Below are 23,246 nucleotides of genomic sequence, written 5' to 3'. Positions count from 1 at the left end.
TGCAATCAGGTATTCTGCACAAACAGTGTCAAGGCTGGCCACTGCGCACGCAATGCAATGACCTTCTAGCATGCATTAGCTTTCTAAAACATTGGCACTGAACAACAGGACAGTATTTACAACGCGCACTCGTAAGGAAAAAAAAAAAAAAAAAAAAAAAAGAGTCATGGACAGGGGAGCTCAAAGTCTTGCTGCTACTTTTGACCTTGAACAAAGACAAAGACAGAATACTTCCTGGGGACTGAGGAACAATAACAAAAGGTTAGTTGTTTTTCCACTATACCTCCAGTTATCTTCTACTCCTAACCTGTCACTAATGTCTAGGAAGAGTGTCCCACACTACAGTCATTATTAATAAAAGGCCAATCAGCATTCTTGCCTCACTAGATGGTGAGAGGCATAGGGAGTCCATTAAGCTTGAAATAATATGTCAAACAAACGTCCCTCTTCATTACCACATTATTAGTATGAGTGCAATGAATTTGGACTACCTGAAGCCTGGAAGAGGGGGAAAAAAAGCTACATATTATCATCATGATGGACTGCTGGAGCTGGAGAGCAAAGGAGAGGGAGATAGAAGATGCAACAAGGAACTGATTGTTATGAAAGACTTCCAATATGAAATAAGCTATTTTTAAATAAAAGGTGGCATTTAGAAAATGGGTGTTTACTTTTTGATCTATGTGTGTCCCAAAGAAATTAAAAGCAAATCTTTTATTGTTTATGGATAAATTTATGAACTTGATTCAAAGCACACATTTGTGCCAACGCCGCTGACCCTCTCAAACAACGTTAAATGTCCCACTCAAATTTTTAGGCTTCATTCCCCTGTGAGAGATTTCTGCTGCCGCCTTAGTATTTTACTCCTATTAATGGGGCTTTCACACATTGCATTGAACACTGCAGAGAGCTCTATGTGACCCAGATTTTTCTCAGAGTAAGTTGCGAGAATCTTCAAATACAATTGTATGCCCCTTTCCTGGCTGCTCAAACTAAAATTAGACAATATTGAACCATATCCACTAATTCCACATTTGTATACTGTTGAGATCACTTACGGAAACTTTACTACAAAGAGCTACTGTTTCTTGATACCACTGAATCAAGCAATGCTCATGAAACACTCGGCATGCGCTTCAGTGGTGGTATGAGAAACTACCTATATTATTTTGGCTTATTATTGATACTTGTGTAAAACATTCTGAAGATGGTAGTGACAATCCTCAGAGAAAGTAAAAAGTAACTTGCTGAACTGCAAAGGGCTAATCCTTCCTGTCCTCGTTATGTATCATCTGATGTAAAACTGAAAGCTAAGATGAAATACATTTGTGAAACACACAAATATGGTAGTTCAACGTAGGTGATCGCACTTCAGAGAATGTATCATGCACATTATGCCTGAACAGCCCATATGGGGCAAAGGAAGACTAACACAGGATGAAATTATTGCATTGGTGATACAGAAAGTACGTTATTACAGTAGGAAGAAGTAGAAATATAACAAAATTCCTCTTTTTTTTTTTTTCAGTCCCTGGTTAAGGGAAGAAAGTAACGTCCTTTGAAAATCTTGAATATCAACTGTTATACAGCCACTTTATTATTTCAGCTGAGAGATGAAAGAAAAGTAATTTTAAAATTTTCTCATCAAAGGTCACAGCCTGTTCCAAAATCTGGACAAAGCACTCACCATCTATTTCTTTTGCAACTGAAAACACCATTATTTTCATTAAATCATCTTGCTTTTAAAGAAAAAACAGCTCACTACTCCACTAACAGAGTCAAGGGCGCAACCCTGTGCACTTCACTTGGCCACAGCTCTACAGAACATAAAGGTGCACAAGAAGTTAAAATATCTGCTGAATGAAAGCTGACCCTTCTAAAGGGTCTAAAGGTCAGCAGGTAAAGACAGACAGCATCATTTTGGAGCCTAAAAAGCAGTCCTTCCTTTGTATACCAACAGAGCAGAAGACTACCACTTAGCCCACTATTTTCTGTTAAAAAAAAAAAAAGCAAACATTCTGTGCCAAAATCCTGAAGTGACTGAAGAACCAAAATACCAGTGATCTTACTGACAGTGTAAGTTGCTCTCCCATTGCTTAAAATTCTGCATTCCAGCTGTATCAACCCCCCATAACCCTTAGTCAGCAGTGAAACATTTTAAAAACCATTTTTTGGCGTCTTGCCCTTCAGCAGATGAAAATTTGCATTTTTACAGCATTTCTGCCTATCAGCACTAAAACATTCTAATGGGTTTTGCAGCTGTGTGGGGAGAATTGCGAGACGGTCAGTGGATTCTTATGGCAGACTGCTGGGAAACAAGTGCCTGAGGGTGCTGAGGCAGGAGAAACGAGCTGACCCGACCAGTCTTTACACTCCACAGAAAATTCAAACACCAGCTTTCACCTCCAATGAGCATGGCAAAAACAAAGGCCCTTCATGATCCATGTGCTCTGTGTAACTAGGAACATTAAAATCTTTTTTTTTTCCCCTCCTTGATCTTAACAAATGAAGCAGCTTTCTGTAAGAAGTCACGAAAGAGCAAAAGTATACCCAATTACAACTTCAACTCCCATAAGCTGTACCTAGTATATGGGTTTTACATCACAAATCTTCATGCTGCATCTACTGCATAATACTTTGAGAAAGCAAGTAGTAAGAGCAAGTATGTGAAAGCAAGTAAGAGCACAGAGAATCACAGCATCCCAGGTTTCCCAAGGCGAGGACAGCAGCTTGTCTGACTTCAAGGTGCTTCTTCAAAGAACGTTACTTAAATGTACAAGTAAGGGGGGGTGAAAAGCAGCAGTAACATCAGGAGCTAGTCAGTGCGTGCAATCTCTATTAGAGCTTCAGGCTGAGGTGTCTGGCATAAGAAGACTGCAATATCACGTGTTGCCATTCCTCAGGGGAACCATCCAGCACTCGGACAGCCACTTTCAAAGGGAAGTCCAGGAATCCGAGTCCAAGTAAGGGATTAAATGCACTTTGCCCTCTGCTAACAGCAAAATAGCACTCCTTGTCCATAATGCCTCTTGGTTAAACACTAACCCTACATATTTCCCCCCAAAAAGACATCCCTTTGCCGACCCGAGAAGAGCCTGCCTTGCTGTTTCAGTACACTTCAAAGTCTAAATATTGTAGTCAGGAAAAATAAAAATCCTTCACATGAGTAGAACAGCTTAAGTATTCTGATTTCAAGTCTAATAAAACTGAATTGACATAAGCATATTCACTGGACTAACTATCTTACGACAAAGTCTTCTAGTAATTACACCAAAACATTTCTGAACTAATTAACTGAATTCTTCTCTCAGTAGTCATACTAATACATAAAACTGTGGATTTGTTTGATATTTGCAGCACTGTAGCCAACACAGATTTATCCTCAAGACAGTCTCTGTCTCCGAATATAGACTTGAGATAGTTCATCTAGGCAGGGAACATGCACGTGTGTAGGAGGGAGTCTGAAAATGCACCAAGGAATAGAGTTTATGCCACTTCCTAAACCACTGGGGAACAGAGGAAGACCACAAAAAAGGCCTCTAAGGAAAAGTCCAAGGGAAGTGCAAGCACAGTGTCAGAACCTCACAAAGCCAAACCTAAATGGCAGGGTAAGGAAAGAGAGAAGGAAAACAAAGTTACAGATGTCTGTCAAGGGGAAGGAAAGGAAATTTAAAAAGCTGTAAAAACAGGAAAGCAATGAGGAAACATCTTCAGTGCATGAAAAAAATCTTATCAGAGCATGAGCCAAGAGAAAACTAAATCCATAGGAGCAGTAACACTTCCAAATACATCAAGTACTTCATATTAGAGTTTGTAGATGAAGTATTAATAATTTAACACACCATCATTCATTATTCAAAACATTCAACTCACACTGAAATTTCTTGAAATCTGTCTTGCTTCTCAGATTTGGAGTTCATGAGAGGAAAGGTATTCCACCCCAATAGTGCCTGCCTGTGTCCTGCCCATGCGACACAGCCACAGTGCCTCTGTACTTTTCCTACCATCAAGGTGTTACATCAATCTGTGCTTTAAAAAAATTAAAACCTCACCCTTGTAAAGAGCAGTTCTGTAGCTCACATTCTCACATTGTAGACAGCTAGATGCTATGTTGAAGGGTAAAGTATGAAAGCGTGAGGATCCTGAGGATCTGAGGTGAATTGAAATGAAGAAATATGAGGTACATACTACAAAGTTCCTACCGAAAGAAGAAACAGCATGAGCCAATTCTGTTGAATTTAGAATAACGAATTTATCTGGCATTGCTGCTTATTATCTAGAATGCCATATATTCTATTAACCAAGAGACACTAAATCATTTAGGTTTCTCTGTTCACTACCATACTGTAATTGAAGATCTACAGGATATGCTTATCAAAAACCCCACAAAATTGCCTTGTCTATGTATTTCAAAAGCTCGTGCTTAATCTCTAGACGTGAAGGGACAAGGACACCATCAGAAGAGAAATATTTTTAAACATATTCTCCCCCTCCCACTTTCTCCTTACTTTTGAGAAAGGACCAGCCAATTTTGTTTTATTTAATCACTTTTTGCACATTAGATTTCTGCCCCCTCACCAGGAAGATGCAAAGGTTGGGCTTCTTTTTATTTCTATTCTTCTAAAAATCTCCTCCATTGCAGTTTGATGCCACAGTATTACTATATTCGCAACGTATACACAAAAAATTTCCTACTGAATTTGTTTTCTTAACAGCTTATTCATTTATACATTCTTAAGTCTGAGATAATATTTTCAGGATTCACTACATATAAATGTTCTTAGGAAAAAAAAAAATCTTCCAAATACAGTAACACACAACAGTTTGCCTCATACGAAGCGCATGTTTCCTGACAGTCACTCCAGGCACTATACCTAAATGGCAGCTGGAGAAGGTCTGCACCCCAGTCCGCAGCAGGCAGTTTCCTTTCCAATAGAGATGAGGACTGTAAGGAGCACACAACTTGGAAAATGCTGCCTTTCTTTGGTGAAGCCATTCTTGTACCTGTCATGCATAAGGAAATCCAGCTGCTGTTCTTGGTGTTTAACATTGTATTTTTAAATCCAAATCTGCAATTTTTCCTCTTATATTTTGCGGTATGCATACTGCAGGGAACACCCTGAATATCCATCAGTCAGGAATCAGGAGCTCAGACTTCCCAACATAGCATAGTAAGTGCTGATTCGGTACCCGTTTAACCACTGGGAAGTATCTCAGCCTCTTTCCTTTGTTTGCACCATACTTAAGTATTGGGTAAATACCATTACCTTGATTTTCAAATTATCTAAAATTTAGCAGTGAGGTACTTAGAGTCCTCTACAAAGCTGCATAGCAGCCACACAAGCCCCTCATCAGTTCTTTTGAGCAGCGACCCATTCACTATTCACCCATCTGTAAAACACAGCAAAATATCCTAACATTTCAACTTTACCAAGTCTCTCAAAAGATAAACAAATATTGTATAAATAGCCACTGCCATATACATTAATTAGTTGTTGAGGTGCTTTTAATTTATTTCTACATTCAGCTTGTGACCATGTAAGTTCATACAAAACCTTTTTATAAGGCCTGAATAACACAAACAAATATTACAGGGACATTTAGACCTTTTTTTTAAATTTACGGACAAAATATATGTTGTCTTTTTATTTCCTTCCACACAACCCCCAATCATCTTATATGAACACTTTGCAACTGTAAATAGCAACATTAATTTGGACTGAATAATCACATATCAATACACAGTAAGTGGGAATATGATTGCTACCTTCTTTTTCTTTTGGCCTGTGCACCTTTCTAAAAGGCCCTGATTATCTTGGTATGACTTAGGATGAATAAATGCGTTAGCTCACAGATGTAGAAACCAGTCAAGAATCAAAATATTAGTTTTCCTCATAAATAAACATGAGTTTATTATACCATATAATAACCATATAACAATAACCATATAAAATTATGGTTAACAATAATTTAATGTGAATCTTCTAAGAGCTCTCTTCCTCAGGACAGGAACAAAAGGATATTCTATGACGTTGACATTTACACCATCCAACAATCCCTTAAGCTTAATTAATGTCCTTCCTGCCCAACAAGAACAAACTAAACTACTTTGCAAAACAATGAAGGAAAATTCAAGGTAAAACCTTTAGTCAGCAACTTTTTGAAATCAGCACTGCAAATTCAGCAGATATAGTCAAGGTAAGAATGGTAATAAAAATCCACAGATGAAAAGAATAAAGTACTCAAAGTATCCATTCCCAAAGGACATTGCCAGCACTCAAATTACAGAGGCAAGATTCTGTGGAAATGTTCCAGGACACCTTAGGAGCACTAAGATAGGTTTGACTATTGTCTCTTTCTTTTAGGTATCTATTTGTATTTCTGTTTGGGTTTTTTTTAATTATTTTTTTTTAAAGGGTAATTAAGTTTAGTCCACTTAGAGTAGCAGCAGGTTAAAACTGCATCTGTTAAAACTTGTTGCATCCAAGTTAAAACTTGGTGTTGGGTGGAAACAAATAAAAAAAACGGAAAATTTATGGGTAAGTTTCTGGCCAAGATAGAGAGATTGTCTTCCCCAAACAGATGTGAGCTATGTAGTTTGATAAAGGAGTATTTATATGGCTACTAAGAGAATGTTTTAGTCTGATGCACTAAGAGTAAAGAAAAACCAAAACACCAAACACAAAAGAAACAAAACAAAATAAAGCACTCTTTCAGATTTTAGTAGAAAGCATTAACTGATAATTACTCTGTACAGAGAACTCTATGGAATGTATTTTAATAGCAATATCTTGACTCTCAAAAAACCCCCGAAAACATCAAAATATCCTCAAGTGTTAGAATTACATTTCTAGCAGGAGCACTACCACGTGCACGTGCCCAGAGCAGTACCTCTGACACAGAATCACTTGGCTGCTCATCCCAGATATTTGTACAACTCTTGTCAAGAGCAACTTTGTGCACCTCACTCTCTTCTCCTTTCTAGTCAGTCCTGAACTCTTTTCTCATGCAAACAGATGAATCACTGGGAAAAAGAATAGTTTGTCTGATGTCAGAGGTTACATCTCTACTACTTTCCCAGACCATACCCAAAAAGTTGCTAGAGTGACAGACTGGTTCCAGGCTGTGGCAGTCCGTCTTTGCCCAAAACTGGATGGTGTTTAGGATATCTTTAAGGTGGCTCACATACAGCTAATAAAACACACCAGATGGGGCAGCTCCTGGGGACTGCACAGTAGTGCTGGCTGCATGCTTGTGAAGTCATTTCCACTAGTCCAGCACTTCAGCCTCCCTTGCCCAAAATACGTCACCCCAAGCATCCTCTAGTACCTTTATTAAAGTATAGGTCTGCCTACTCTCCACCAGCATCTGTAATGAACTGCAAAAACAGGCACTGCCAAGCTGATACAAGCGATCCAAAAACGAATGAAAAAAGAATTAGTAGTTTTGACTGTGCTTGAACAAAAATCAAATGGTGGCTGCACCTCCTCACGCTGGTGGCACATTAATTCTTTCTTTATATTTTTGTGATTAATTATGAAGCTTACACATATTCATATTTTGCTAAGCTATTGGTAAAACTTCATTTTTTTCCAATGCTCCTCCACTAGAAGCTGAGCTTTAAAATTTATTATTTTAGAGACTGATTCAAGTCCAGCTGACTTGAGGAGACATTTCATAAAGGACAACAAGAAAAAACTAAAAGGTCATTTTATTTTCCCAACAGTTTTTTTTAGAGAAGTATTTTGGGAGATCAATGAAGATCAATTATCTATATGCCTACCAAATTGTCAAAAGATATCAGAATATCATCTGTGGTCATACGTATGAGTACAACATATTTATTTGAGAGTTCCAAGCAGATCCAGAAGAAACAGTAAAAATCCAAACCCAACACTTTTAACGTGCCATTAAATATCCATCATAAATTTAGTCTGAGGTAAAATTAATCCTCCCACTCATATCAGAAGGCATGAAAATAACTGATGGTTCTCAGAAGAGCCATTTCAACACCAAGTATGTGAAGAAACCAGATTTAAACATACCAGATTATGATGCTCTCAGGCATGAAAACTCCCTTTGAACTGTATGAGAATTTTGCAATAGCCTTATTTGGAAAGGACTGGTCATTAAGTAGAGAATAAATGACATATAAGGAACTGCATCTAGCAGAAGCCGAGGCTGGTATTTGTGCTTTTTTTTTTTTTTCTGTTTTCTGGTCAGGTTGACAGGAAGCAAATTCATTAAGGAAAAAACGTGAAACATAACATGAAAAATTAGTAATGGTAATAAGAAGTATCAAGATCTCAAATGTGTTTTTTCTTCTTCATCAAGACAATTGGGTGTGGGTAAGTTGAGTAAAGGAAGTAAACTCATACTTTCCTGATTAACACAGGTCACCAACAGAGAGGTTCATTTACCCAACACACAAGAATACTTTGTATCTAAAGCATCATGCACAGGCAGTGATGCTGTGACTAACTAGAGAAACACATACCTAGGGAGCCCATATGAAAGACCATAGAGAGGTGCCTCTGGCTCCACCTATATCAGAACCCATGTATTAATCTGAGGTAAAAAATCAGGAAGAAAATCTTCAGGATAACAAAGAAAATCCTGCACGTTTCACCCAAGTATATCTTCCTGAAACATGTACAGAACATCTGAAAAAAACCACTCCTAACAAACCTCAGCCATCAATTCTTCATGTCTTCCAGTGGGGCATTAACACCAAGAACCGCTGCTGTTTGACTACGGCCTCAGTGATACAACTGGAAAAGTGTGCTGCATGCAGCTGAAAAAGATAGTCAGCTCCAGCAAAGCCAGCCAAACAGTACCAACAGCTCTGGCGTCATGCTTAGGCTTCAGCAGGCACTGCAGCGCTGCCCCGGTGCTCTGGGATGTACTCAGCAGATCACCAGAGGCAGTGTCTAGCGTGTACATCTAACTGATGTACTCTTGAGGAACATCAAATCACGCTAGCTGAGAGGACACTCACAGTACCAACGTAGGATTAGGCACAGAACTCAACACATCTACTGTAAGCTGACAGGATAATAAGTACCTTTCTTATGTACTGCTCTGAGGGTGGGGATGCAATTAAAAATAAATGGTGTCACTGGAACAGGTGCTTGCTAGGATCTGAGGTAAAGTCAGCCCTGGATGAATCAACAAGTCACCCTAAAATGGAGCATGAATTCAGACAGATTCTACTAGAAATTTTAGCCATTTTTAATGCCTTTCCCACAAAGGAAAGGAAGAACAATTTATCAGGGAGCTTTATTAAGTTGGATCGCTATTGTCACCAGGCAGAATAAAAACCTCTCTGAAATGTCACCAATCAGTCTTAAAGATCAGAAGAACGACCAGTAATTTTAGACCTAATAACTATGTTTAGTGTAGGCTTACTATCTGGTAAAGAAAATGACCTTGGGAATTTTATGAGTCCTGGGATGAAGTCACTTGAGTTTTCTGAACACACTAAGTTAAAAAGAAAAGAAAAGAGAAAAAAAAATATTTGATGATAGAGAAATCCCAGCAGACTACACAACAGAAAGGATACTCTGGCAGATGAATTGTTTCTTTATCTTATTTACGTTACTCAGGACCCTTGAAGTAATTGGAATTTGATTTCTATTAAGGTTGGAACATTTTCTCTGATGTGAGTTCACAAATTCTAAGTCATAAAAGGAGAAACCAACCCATATTTAAATATGTAACTGCCAAGAATAAAAAATATGTCAATCTCTGTATTACATCCTGAACAGTGCTTAGCATGACAGGAAAAGCTGTCTTAAGGAGACTCTGAAGCACTCTGTCCTAAACTCCAGAGGAAACCATTAGATTTAACTGAACAAAGAGTGGGAGAAAAAGAATGGTTTGTGAACTCAAACAAAACAAGTTGAAGCCCAGACCTATACATACCACGCAATTCATGATGAACTCTCTTCTGGCAGTAACGCAAACAGAGTAAGATCTAAACAGATCATGAGCTTTTGCACTTCTCTTAACTTGTGAAGATATTCTTTATAGCTGAAAGTAAATGCAAAACAGACAAATTGACCCTTTTTTGTATCAGTGGAGGAACAGAGGAAAAAAAAAATTACTTTGTACAGATACTGAGAAACTGTTAATACAGTATCTTTTCCATTGAAATACATTTTTAAAAATTAAAAATAAAGGTAGGAAAGGTAGAGCTTCCTCTTAGGCAAGTTTGTTGAATTACTGATTTCCCTCCCTGGCTCAGGATGCTGAATGCCTTTGCAGGCAGTCCACCAGCTCTTTGCAGTGCTGAGCCGTAGAAACTTCAATGGTAAGGGTATTCCTTCTTTCGATGCAAAAAAAAAAAAAAAAAAAAGACTGTAAATATGGATTATCTTAAAAATTAAGTTTTTTTATAGCGCATTCTCTCCATCACCCCAAAACAAGAGGACAACAGTCATCATGTTGACAGAAGACATTTTTATGCCAAGTGGCATAAGTGTTTTGCAAACAGAAATCTTCAGTTGCTCTTTAACAGGCTTGTTTTCAAAATCTAAGCATCTTGTTCTGTTTAGACATTTAATTATTACGCCTGTCATAGTTTGTTTATTAAATACAAATCAGTCAATATAAACCTTGCTATGTTCAGAACCCACGCAGCGCAGAGAAAATCTCCCCCACAATCAGACGGGGCAAAGCACTTCCAAGGTAAACCAATGTAAGCATGTGCTGCAGTGTGCTTACTTAATAGTGCTGCAAAACCCTACTTGGTGAAATAGCAGACAGGAGCTGAAGGAGAGATTTATAAATCTATACAAAAAAAAAAAACCAAAACCAAAACCAAAACAATTGTGGGCCCTCTCTCACAACCCGAGCACAAAGAAACATCTAATGAAATTGAAAGCAACGCGTGTGACACATAATAACTGATAAATATAAGTAATTCTTGTAGACAACTGGATTTAATCTCTGGAACCCAGTGCTGCAGGGTACTGTTGACATCTAAAGCTTAGCATTTCAACAAGAAGATTCAGTTCCTCTGCAGGATACCAAAATTAAGAAGGATACAATTCCTTATCTATAACAATCCAAAGAATTTCTAAAGCAAACAAAAACACTGCCAAAGTATCACCATCTACTTGCTATGGGGCAGAATTGGTCAAAGCCTCCCTACAATCACCAAGTGAACTAAATGGCTTTGCCACTCATGTCCTACAGAAAAGTAAAGTCCTCAAAGAACAAGTGCCTTCATTATATATTACTCTGAGGACAAGAGAAATACTCAAAATAGCAAAATTGAGTCACTGAAACAGAATCCAAGACAGAATCTGCCTTGAAAACACACACATCCCGAAAATCCTCCAATTATCATCAGATAAAGGCAAAAATTGCAAAAAAAATTATAAATATTTATTATAACAAAAGTTTTATTACACCCTAAACTTGGGAACCATGAAAAGCAGCTGCCATTGTTTTCTTTTCCACCTTGTTATTCCTTAGCCCCTCTCAAGAGACAGGGACAAACCCACAGCCCGAGGCAGGAGCTATGCCAGCTGCTAGTACTGCTTCAATGGATATTGGAAAAGCTGGTGAGACTAGGATAATTAAGGGCATGTGCGATCTCTGTAGGAACCCTAGCATGACTATCAGCTGCAGCAAGCAGGAGAAGAGGCATATTGAACAGCTAAAATTACTGGTAATAAATCAAAATGACCTCGGTTCAAACTCTTTGGATAACAGAGACCATCTCCTAACAGTTGTAATTCTTCTGGTCTCCCAGATTGCCATTTTTAGAGTTTTAGAGTTTACCAGCCAGTTTCAACAAAGCCAAGTAAGTCTTGACTAACATTATGTCAGAGGATAGCCAAGATTTATTCACAATAAATCAGCCATTAAAAAGGACTATCTTGAAATTACAATAATCTAATTTTATAGATGCAGTGTGTAATGAACCCACAGCAAGACAGGCAAAGTTCCCAGACTGCTAAGCGTATCCTCTTAACCAGCCTCATTCAGCAGGGCTGCCTAACAATATTACTGTTGATGCAAGAGAATTATTTGTATCCCATACCAAGTGCAAACTGCAAAACCTCAACTTTTCAGAGTCCTTTTTTTTTTTTATTCCTTATAAATCAATCAGTTGAAATTCCTTTTAATAGGAAGGGTCAAAAGCTATTTGTATTTTGTTAAGTCCAGCATTCTGAAATCAAATTTTGTGGAGCGAAGCCAATAGTGTACAGCACCCTCTGAAGTGAAAAGATGTCTCTTAACAAACCCAGTCCAGCTGTAAAAAAGTAAAATAAAATGTCTACTTTCAGTCAGCAAGTCTCCCCACATACAATTAACAGTATGAGAGTTATATGGGATAGTGTAAATAAGTACAAACAGCATTATTTCATCTAAACCAATAGAGTTTTCCAGTTGGTAGAGTTCAGATTCTAATTTCAATTCTAAAGCCAGCGTTTGACTGACTGACAAATTTTACAGACCTTCCCCCAGCTCCTGCCAGCTATTATTTATGTATCAGTAGAATATACAGTAATTTTTACAATGGTGCTTGGTAATCAATCTGATAAGCACATTTATTTGCCCCAATATTTGCCCTCAATTATTAGGACAGGGTTGTAATTTCTAAGTTACCTATTTGTATTTTTGGATTACAACAGCCAAAGCAGGCTTAAAAAAAAAAATTTCTGTACCTACCCATCAAAAGACAAAAAAATTATTTTCAGTCATTAGTTAAATATCAAATATTCAAGTTCCTCTTAAATATTATATTCAATATGATTGAATATTGAGTTCCTCTGCCTGTGCAACAAACAGAATAGGAAATGGTTTGCAGCCTACAACAATCTGACTTCACATTGTAGCAGTCACAAATGACCTGTACGGCAAGATGCATTTTAGTTCTCAATCACAGGCTGAATTTTTCAGCAAGAAGCTCAAAGATTTAAAATCACAGTTCATAATTTTAGTTTCAAACATATTTTAATGTCTTCAAAAATTGCTATTTCCTATACACCCTTTTAGATGGCTTGTAACAATCCCTTCGGCAGTTCGTGAAGACATGCAAAAAAGCCTGTTTTTCCACTTGCCTGACTTGTTTTTATTACAAAGCCCCCAAGAGAAATAAATCCATCAGTAAAGAGGAAGGTCTTTTTGGCATCATTTGCAGTAAGTATTCCTTATGTAATAAGTGTTTAAGGAATGATTAACAGAACAGGAACCCCATGTTGAATTACAACAAGAAAATCAGAAAGCCCGCATTTGTATTCATGAACAACAATATAATCACAACAACAACAAAACGATGCAGGGTTTACTAGGTAACACTGCTTACAACATACCTCAATGATTCCTCTGTCAGGCTACAAAAAGCTCGACTTCTAAAAATGTCTTCCTTTTACTTTCTCTTTCTCTCTCTCTCTTTTTAAATTCCCACTACTTATTTTTTGGCACAAGCTCCAAAAATTTCTAGCCAAAGAACTATTCTAGACCACAGCTCTATTTCACACGTATTTTCCTTTAAAATAAAAAGACAGAAATGAAATTGATTTTCAGAAGATGAAAGCCTTTAACAAGCCATCAGTGAAGTTCTTCTGAAATCAATAGCAGCCTTTCCCATCAAGCTTCCTCACAAATTCAATCAATTAAAACAAAACAAAAAAAAAATTCATATGTGTAAACTTGTATTTGACAATCATTTAATCTTAAAAAAAAAAAAGGGACAATCTATTACCATTCTGTCTCCACACATCCTGCAAACGTAAGTGCCTGTTCCTGAATTTCAGTGAAAGCACTCACACAGCAGAAATATAAGAATTCAATAATACTTGTCTTACTTATTAAAAGTGCTTACTCCAAGTACTAAATATATGCCACAGGCAGCAATTGATCTTACAGCACTTCAGTTAAGTCTGAAATATATTTAACACATAGAGAAGCCCAGTTTCATCACGTAGGGAAGGATTCAGTGTTAGCAGGTAACACCTGCCAGCACTTGGATACTGTTATTAGAAATGGTTTAGGCAGTTTATACACACAGCATTGATGTGCCTTCTAGTTCAGGCATTAGCAGCTAGATCACACACTCAAATCACTATGTGAAAGGAACCTTAAAATAGAGCTGGGGTCTGAGATCACTTTTATCACTGCAAATGCAGAGCAGTTGCATTGACTCTTATGTTTAAAGTCAACGTGCTGGATTTACTCCCAAGGTCCTCTAACACAGTCCAGGAGATTTAAGAGTGACACACACCAACCAACAAACAACTGAGCAAAGGTGAGTATTCTTTGGAAAGGCAGAGTGGCATAACCCATACAAAGGCACAAAAGCAATTAATCTCTTACACATGTTAAAAATAATACCCTGGTTTTCCATAGGACTGTATATCACTCCCACTCTGAATTTTTTTTCCTGTTTGCAGAACACAAACTGAAGAAGATTAAATTCTTCTTTGGCTAGGCCTATGCAGCTACCCATAACAAAATGGGAGACATTAGTTGTTACAACTAAGGAAAATGTGGTGCAGTAGTTGTTGCATGTATTGAAGTTGTGTGCAGCACACTGAAGCCAATGAGCAGAAAGACTCTCCCCTCATCTGACCTAGTTCTGTCAAAGATTCACACATGGAGACAGTGGGTGTAGAGGTGACACATGCAGTATCTTTAAAAATTTTAGAAGGCAACAACTCACAGTGAAGAATATCTAAGACCCTGATGGGGAAAGGAAAGCTAGCTGAGCTCTGAAAAATTCGGACAAGGCATTAGAAGGCTGCCCAAAACTGTAGGCATACAAGAAAGCGAACAGGTTAGGGCCAAGCCATTTTACAAAAACAAAACATTGCTGGGAGAAGAGTGCCAGAAGGGCGGTGGGTTTCAGGACAAAGCTACCTGGTGCTGCAGGTATGTCCTATTTGAAAAAAGATGCAAATGTAAAGAATGTCGTTCCCCTCCACCCATTCCCCCCCCCCCCTTTTTTTTTAAAGCAGCATGTAAAAAATATTGTAAAAATTGCAAAAACATAATCCAATTTGCTGGATTGTGAATTGCTGCTGACCACACTGTGATAGATGCACCATAAAAAGGCACTGCCCCCAAAGAGTTTTCACACAAAATCAACAAAGATAAGGAGAAAAGGCTCAAACAAACATTAATTTTTCATTAGATTAGATTATTCTAAAAAATATCAAATATCTCCAACTCACAGCCATTGGTAGCTGGGTGGATTCTGTACAAACAGTGAACAGGTTGCCTGGGAAGGCTGTGGAGTCCATCCTCAGAGCTATGCAAAGCCTGACTGTGCATGTCCCTGAGCGACCCGCTGTAGCTGACCCTACACTGAGCAGGGGAATGGGCTGGAGGATGCCCAGAGGCCGCTTCCCCCACCAGCAATTCCCTGATAAGATTAGAATGGATTTCTGAGATGCTATTTAAGGATTACTGCTTTTCCACAAAATGAATCAGAGAGGGTGCTCTATATGTATGTTAAATCCTTGGAAAAAAGCAGAATCCAATTGCGAAAGAAGTCTACACGTGTTTGTTAAATCAGCTTTGCTGGTGGACATAAGAGGACCTTGGACAATACTATGCAGGAAAAGCACTGGTCATCACTGATGAACAGATTCATGGATGAACCTGACAGTGAGGTGCAGTAAAATGAAATACCGAGCCTGGGAAAGAAACACCCAAAAAATCTAATTACCTACTTAAATCTAATGTTAAAAGATATACACAACCGTGGCAGGTGTCTGAGGCAAATCTTAATGCAACATAGTCAATACTCCAGTCTTTCTGCCCGTATCACTAATTTTCTTCGCAGTTCCTAGGCAAGCCACTGTGTCCATTAGGGGAGTGCAACAAACGGGAATATATAAGAGGTTCCCCTATACAAAAGGGATAGCAGTCTTAGGTCAAAAATGACCTTCCTGAAGAAAGAAAAAAAAGCTCTTGATGACAGACAGACATGACAGAATTGGGAACTATGTGAGCCACCTCAGTACTCATTTACTGAAATTTAGTGTGCTTTGACCCATGCTTACAAAATAATTGAACCAACACAAGGGTCTTGCTCAAAACATACCACCAAAAGTAACTTCAAAAAGTGTGCTTTACTTTGGCAAGCTAACTTCCAAACCCAGAAATTCAGAGGAAACCAGTTTTCCCTCTGTTACCTACTCTTCACAATTACACCACAGGACTATGGTAATTACTACATGCCATTATATAACACATACATGTTCTTGTCCACCCCAAAAGAGAAGTTTTGTTTGTTACCTCTTACCGACAGTTATTTTGACAGTTCTTTTCTGAGAGTCCATCCTCATCTTCTCCCATAATATCCACTGCCGAAAATATCAGTGCAACCAGAATTGCAAAGCAGCATACCAGTGCAAAGATCACAATGCATCTTTGCTGGGACTGAAAGAGATTAAGATTAAAAAAGTTTTAATGGCATGAGCACATTCCAGTCAATGACCTGAGACTCTAAAACTTTTACATAAGATCGAAAATTCTTTGAAGATCTTACTGCCATATCTGTCAACATGAAACACACCTCAGGATGAAAACACTCTCAAAACTGTCCTTCAGGTATCACCTTGAGATGCATTTTAAATCTCTCAGACATTGTTAAATAATTCATGTCACGAATGATATTCATAATTTAAACTGTTTTCTGTTTGTACCACAAAGAAAGCATTATGCATTAAAATAATGATTCTTACATTAACTACCTATTTTCTGATTGCGCCTCACAGATAAAGTACACACTTAGGATGGTACTCAAAAGTCTTGAGAGTTTTGTTGTGTTTGGCTGAAATAAAACATGCCATTGCAAGAACACTGAAGAGCAAAGTAATTTTTTTATTGCTACACAAAGTAACTGACGTTACTATGATTGTCACAGCAACTGAGACACTTCGGCAAGTCCTTGCCCCACAGTACTTATATTATAAGGCAAACAAATTCACAGATGATAGATAGGATTCAAGGAAACAATGGAAGACTGTTGCTCAATACGATAGGCAACATTCTCCACATCTCAGATTAAATATTAAAACATGTCACAGCGCTACCTTATTCTACAATATGAAATCCTGCAGTACTAAACCAGATATAACTGTGTAAACCTTCTAAAGACAATCTCCTGACATGCAATTTAGATAGCTGCATGAACGTAAAGTATATTCTATTCTGAAACTAAATGTTCAAACAATTGTAACATGCATTTTTCTTCTGAAGAAAACGTGCACAAAACCACAAGTATGTATATAAATATAAAAGTCTAACTTTTGTTGCCATAGTTAGTTTCTTAATTTTCATTATTGCCCTGTAATTAAAATTTCACATAAAGAAAAAAAGCTTTATAAAGGAACGTGAAAGTGGGAAAGCATCTGGGAAAGCATGTGGGAAAGAAGGAAAAGCATAAGGGAAAGGAAGCAAGATCATGCTTGCAGCTGAAAACTAACTTCTTCATATTTCCACTGTTCCTGACATTTTGTTTAAGAGGTAGTAAGTTTCAGAGTAATAAGAATGTTTTCCCGTATGAATAAAGGCCTCTTTTTCTTTTTTTTTTTTAAATAAGCTTTCAAAACTTCCAAACTAGTGCACATCCCAGAATAAACAAGCTCATGTATGTCAGAACAAATCACATATAAGCATTTTATTTCAGTCTTAGAAAATCTAAAACACAGCAAACAACTTCTTCGGACAAACTGGAACAACTTTTCTGAAATTCAGTGAGAAACGTACCCTTTTACCTAACAATAACACTGAACATGCCACTTAGGTTACATGCATATTTTAAATATAATGCACGTTAGACATATTTGAAATATACGTTTGAATCTGTGTTTTCTAATACATTAAACTCGTACAAGATTGCAGCATAAGAAAGTCTTCTCCAAGCATTTACAAAGCCTACTTCTGAAACCTTCTTTTAATGCTGCTAGGAATAATCATGGCAACGTATGAAAAGAATTAGAAATGACTGCATTTGGGTGTCCAGAACTAAGGCTGCAGCCAAACACACAGTAGGACTTTAAAGAAAAATGTTAAAACATCGCCTCATTGACTCATACTACTGGCAAGAAAAACTAAGAAGTGCCAAAGATAGAGATTTTCAGATCTGGGACACCGCTTTATGCCATTTCTTCACCAGGATGGCTCACACTCTTGCTAAGATGACCATTGTCTCATGTAGATTTTTTACAGTTCTGCAAGTGTATTTGCAGAAACTGTTTGATGCAGTTTCTTCCAAGTGCTGAGCATATCACCATGGCAGCAAGATAGCAAAGCTACTCCTGTATCAGCAAGCCAAACAGAACAAGGGCTCATTCTCCAGCCCCTAAGAGCAGGGGATGTGACCCCAGCATGGCTTGCAACGCTAGTGTTCTTTTTCCTCCCAAACTAGGATAACTGCAGCCATTCTACTCAGTGGGAACAGTCCTGAGTCCCTATTTTGGGCACATTTGTAGCAAAAAGCATCCTAACTACCACACAGTAGAAACTACTTCATGCCTTTGCTCCAAAAAATATCTGCCATCTTCTTGCTACATTGCCATGCAAGCAGCAAAACAACTACAGAGAGTTGCAGGGTCACTGGACCAGAAGGGACCACAGTAGCCTCCAAGGCTGGGCCAGCACACATGGAGACAGCGAGAGATGTTTCATTAAAGAGTCCACAGTACCTCTATCACACATACCATAAGTCATAAAATAGCCCTTAAAAACCTTTTAACCAGCTTAAAACTTAAATGCCAAAATCTATGTAAAAACTACAGTGTATCAAAAATTATATGGTATTACAAGAGGGAAGAAAATAAAAAGAAAAAAGCAGGTGCAACGGATGCCTTACATTCCCCTTCAATAGCAAGAAATTTTACGGTAGCAATTTCTAATTGGTTATAGTCAAGGAATATGGAAAGGGAAGTCCAAAATAATTCTGAATGGATCCTCCTAATCTAGCTTTAATTCCCATTCCACATAAACTTGGGGAACATAGTCAAGGCTTCTTGACTTCTGTGTTGTAGTTGAAATTTATATGAAGTTTAAATCCCTGTTCTTTCAGTTCTGCATGCATACAGCTTGTGAAGCTCTGCAGTTTGACTGCTTCTCAGTATGAGCAGCACAAAGGTAGCACTACTAGTAAGACCACTGCGATTCTAGCAGCACTAAAATAGACAGAACTGCACAGATCCAATTTACTGCTCTTCTTTATACGGATCCTTTATATTGTGCATTTGTTTTTGACAATTATAATGTATTAGTTATTTCACTTCTTAAGTACCAGCTTAACAGCATGATTACAAATAGTGTAGGGGACCTTGTAAATCCACACATAAAAAAGAGAACCACCTTATTAAACCATGACAATGGTATTTTTTCTTTGAACTAAGGGTAGTACAAAATATTAAATAAAAAAAACCCAAAAAATTACAAGTCTGTGGTTCTCCTAATCCTACATTTTTAGTCACAGGTCTGAAGGGTCAGGTGAAGACGATTTAAAAAAAATTATACAGCTAGTAAGGAGGATTTTGAATAGTTTTACAGTTAGTCTTGAAATTACTCCTGCTGAGTGGTGATTTTTTGATTGCTTTTAAATGTAAATATCACATTAGAAATGAATATTTGAATATTGCTTAGATTCAAATGGATTTTTTATTAGAAAACAAAGAATAAAAATAGCTACCGGCACCAAACAAGTTTTCCAAGCCTTTCTTTTGACAATAGCAATAAATATTAATTTTCATGCACTGACACCATACTGCAGGCAATTTTCTAATAGGTTTTTTCTAATTAAAATAGATAGAACCGACCATGTCACTTTTCTGTTATAGCACGCATGCATGCGTGTATGTGTGTGTGCATGTGCGAGTAATAGCAGGCTTCTTGAAGGAATTCAAAATAGAAGAGCTCATACCATCGGCAGACTAGAAGGAATCTGCTAGATTTGCTCTTCAGACTCTTGCATCGGTGGCCTTGGGCAGACTGTTTGCTTGATGCTGTGTTGTTTGTATCCCCTTGGCAACTGCGATCCCTCTCAGAGCTTATCAGACCTATCCTCATGCTTCCTTCAGTAAATGCCTAAAAACCCTCTGTGTTTAAGCTTTCAGTCTTCAAAACTTAATTACGGAATACAGGGTTGGGAGGGACCGCTAAAGCTTATGTAGTCCATCTGTCCATATATATGGTTAATTCATACAAATTTCACTTCTAACAGATGTTTGTCTAATCTGTCTCTAAAAATCTGCAGTTGAAAGAGATCCTACAGTTTCTTTAGGCAACACATCCCACATATTGGTACCTTACTGATGCCTAACTTAAGTCTTTTATGCTGCAATGTATTTTTTTTCCCTTCCCATACATGTTGGAAATGGAGAACAGAGTATTCCATTCTTTGCTGCTGCAGTCTCTTACATACTTGAAGACTGCTAGAGATGCTGAGGCCTGGGCCCAGACCATCTACTAGCTTGACTGGACCTGTCAGAGGACAGCCATGGCTGAGTTTCACACTTGACAGCGTGGAGATGTCTCTGCTGCAAGCCCAGAAATTCTTCAGAGCTATGGAAGATTGGGAAAGAAACTCCTGTGGGAGTAAGGACTATCAAAAACGCTATTTTCCACTTCATGAGCAAAACCCATTTCTTTCACCTCCCTCGTCTAGCTTAAACAATACCTAGGTTCAAAAAAATCTACCAGAACGCTGCATTTACTAAAACAAAGCATGGTGTTTTTCATGCTGTTATACCCCTGGGTGAAGAGTGATAAAAAGCTGCACAATGGGTATGCAGTGCAGTACTCTTCAGATTAGATTTTAATCTGAGAAGGACCCTATCTGTTTATTTATTATTAAGAAAAAGGATAATCTATGTCAGTTAAGGTTGCATTGGAGCCTGTGCTACCCAGGCTGAATTTAAAATGAGAGCAAGAAAGAAAAAGCCCTCCATCTTTATTGCACTCCCATTGCTCAAAAGCTGTTAAGAACACTTCAATGGCTGATAAAGCTTTCCGTTTCTTCACAAACAACAGGTATCTCTGTAACACACTAAATATAATCAGGACTTTACTCTTCCCTCAATACAGCACAAAAATGTCATTCTCTCCCAAAACAGGAGCCATGAAATTGCAACGCTGCATCTGCTAAGAAAATTGAGCACGTAACAACAAAACATGTCATGGCTTTGAACTTGTACTTTATTTTTATACCTATTTAAAGAATAAATGAGGCAATATTTATACAGTGTACTAATACGGAGTTCATATCTGCTTGTCAGAACCACAGAGGCTCTAAGAAGTATTTTTTCACATCTTCTGTCATATCAGTGGTCTGCTCTTTCCTGCAACATGTCTGAACACCAGTGTGAGAACAAAAGCACGCATCTTCGACACCTGTTCAGCAGCTCTTTAAATTCTGCTTACGAGTGGGGTTTTATGGCATGCTACAGTACATTTGCCAAAGACAGCAAGGAATCAAGAATTAGCAATCATTCTTGGATTAACCTTGGTTCTTAAAATCATTATATGTATTTACTAGAGGAAAAAAACATTACTATAAAGACCGTTTTCCATTAATCTGGAATCCACATACAGTAATAATCTTCATTGCAGCCTTAAATCCCCAGTTAGCATGATTAATACCAATCAACACTTAAGATCCTATTTAAGCAAAAATAGGAAGGAACTAATCCAAGAATGCTAAAATAAGTTAAATATTTTCAAATTGGCTGGGCCTAGCGAGAGTCATCCTTGGATATTTAAGGTACTGGCTGAAGCTAACAGAGAACTTCTAGCAGTTACCTCTGAAACCTCATGAGCATGAGTGAAGTATCAGAAGATTGGAAAAAGCAAAAAAGTGTTTCCCATATTCATTAAAAAAAGGTGGGCAGGCAATAGAAGTTGGGAAATCATAAACTAGTTATTTTAACGTCAATCTCTGGAAAATACTTGAACAAGTAAGAAATTAAGCTATTATATGTAAACACCTAGAAGATAAGAAATTTTGTCAAGAAAAAGTCACATCAATCAATTTTGATTTCCATCTTTCCTAGTCACAAGTCCTGTTATCCTGCTGCGGAAGCTGAAAATAACATATACTTTGATCTTTAATATAAACTTTCTAACAAACCACAGAAACTATGTCCAGATTATTATAGGAGAGGTGTAAAACTGGTTGGAATATCATGCTCATTGAAAAAATGGGAGGACATTTCAGAAGGGATTCAGTGGATTCTGCTGTGTATCTGGTTTTGTTCATGTCTTCATTAACAATCTAAATTATGGACTAGAAATGAAATGTGCTTATTAAGTTTCCAATCAAAACAAAAGCAGTGCAAATTGAAAGCATGCTGGAAGACTGGATTAAAATTTCAAAATGTTCTTGACAATTTAGGGGGTACGTTGAGAAAAAAATAGGTTAAAATTCAATTAAGGAACAGAGCTACCAGCAGGTAGGTGCAATCAGTTGCACAGATACAGGAACTGAGAAAGCATTAGGAAACAGGATAATCAAAGTGATTAATAGGCTGGAGCAGATGCTTTAGGAAGACAGACCAAAAAAGGGTAGGAGAGTCCATAGCATGGAAAGGAGAAGAAAGATGACCGGGGGTACAAAATCATCAGAAGGCAAAATTATTATTCACCAAGTATCGCAAATAGGGGATGTTTATTGAAACCTGTAGGAGTTAAGTTTCAAAAAGATAAAGTACTTTTTTATGAAGTGGATATTGAGTGTCTGGTATTTGTTGCCACGGGAGGCTGTGAAAGCAAACAGCAGCAGCAGGTTTAAAAAGAGATTAGACAAAGCCTTTGAAAACATGTCCAGAGTAAATGCTAGAGAATACAGGCAGGGATGTGCCCTTTAATAGAGATGATAGGAGACATGCTGTTGCCACTGTTACACAGAGTACAGGACTAGATATGCTATGGGTCTGAGCAGTAGAATATATTTTTTTATACTCTTAAATAGTTTCCTTTTTCCACAAAAGGACCCACGAGTTATTGCACACTACAACCTGAACACGAATCAATCATGTCATACTGTTGCGTTGGCTTACATCTCTACATCCTGATATAATGTTTGTACTGCATACAAGGCAAAAATAATTCTTACCCTCTACTTTAAGTTGGCATATTTTTTCACCTTTCAAGACTGCATGGAGACAGTTTAGAGAAAAATCAACAATAAATATATAGTCCTGGAGTTACCGCAGAAAGAAGAGAATCAAGAGTTAATTCCCCAAACAACATTCTATAATTTCAGTGTT

The 23,246-nt window shown here is 37.7% G+C and overlaps 1 protein-coding gene across 7 annotated transcripts in view; it reads right to left on the bottom strand.

The window, feature by feature from the left end:
* Positions 1-23,246, bottom strand: part of PLD5 (phospholipase D family member 5) — a 185,297-nt gene that overhangs the window by 89,518 nt on the left and 72,533 nt on the right. For 3 of the 7 annotated variants that reach the window (XM_074579990.1, XM_074579987.1, XM_074579988.1), the window contains exon 2: positions 16,265-16,401. In XM_074579990.1, the coding sequence (XP_074436091.1) occupies positions 16,265-16,317 (53 nt within the window). In that variant the 5' untranslated portion in view covers positions 16,318-16,401. Of the gene's footprint in view, positions 1-13,328; positions 13,856-16,257; positions 16,402-19,903; positions 19,995-23,246 lie in introns of those variants that run through there. The other 4 variants (XM_074579992.1, XM_074579991.1, XM_074579989.1 and 1 more) reach the window with 3 other exon arrangements.

Source organism: Larus michahellis, chromosome 3 (genome assembly GCF_964199755.1).
Source record: "Larus michahellis chromosome 3, bLarMic1.1, whole genome shotgun sequence".
Classification (NCBI taxonomy): Eukaryota; Metazoa; Chordata; class Aves; order Charadriiformes; family Laridae; genus Larus; species Larus michahellis.
This window is presented reverse-complemented; position numbering and strand designations above follow the sequence as displayed.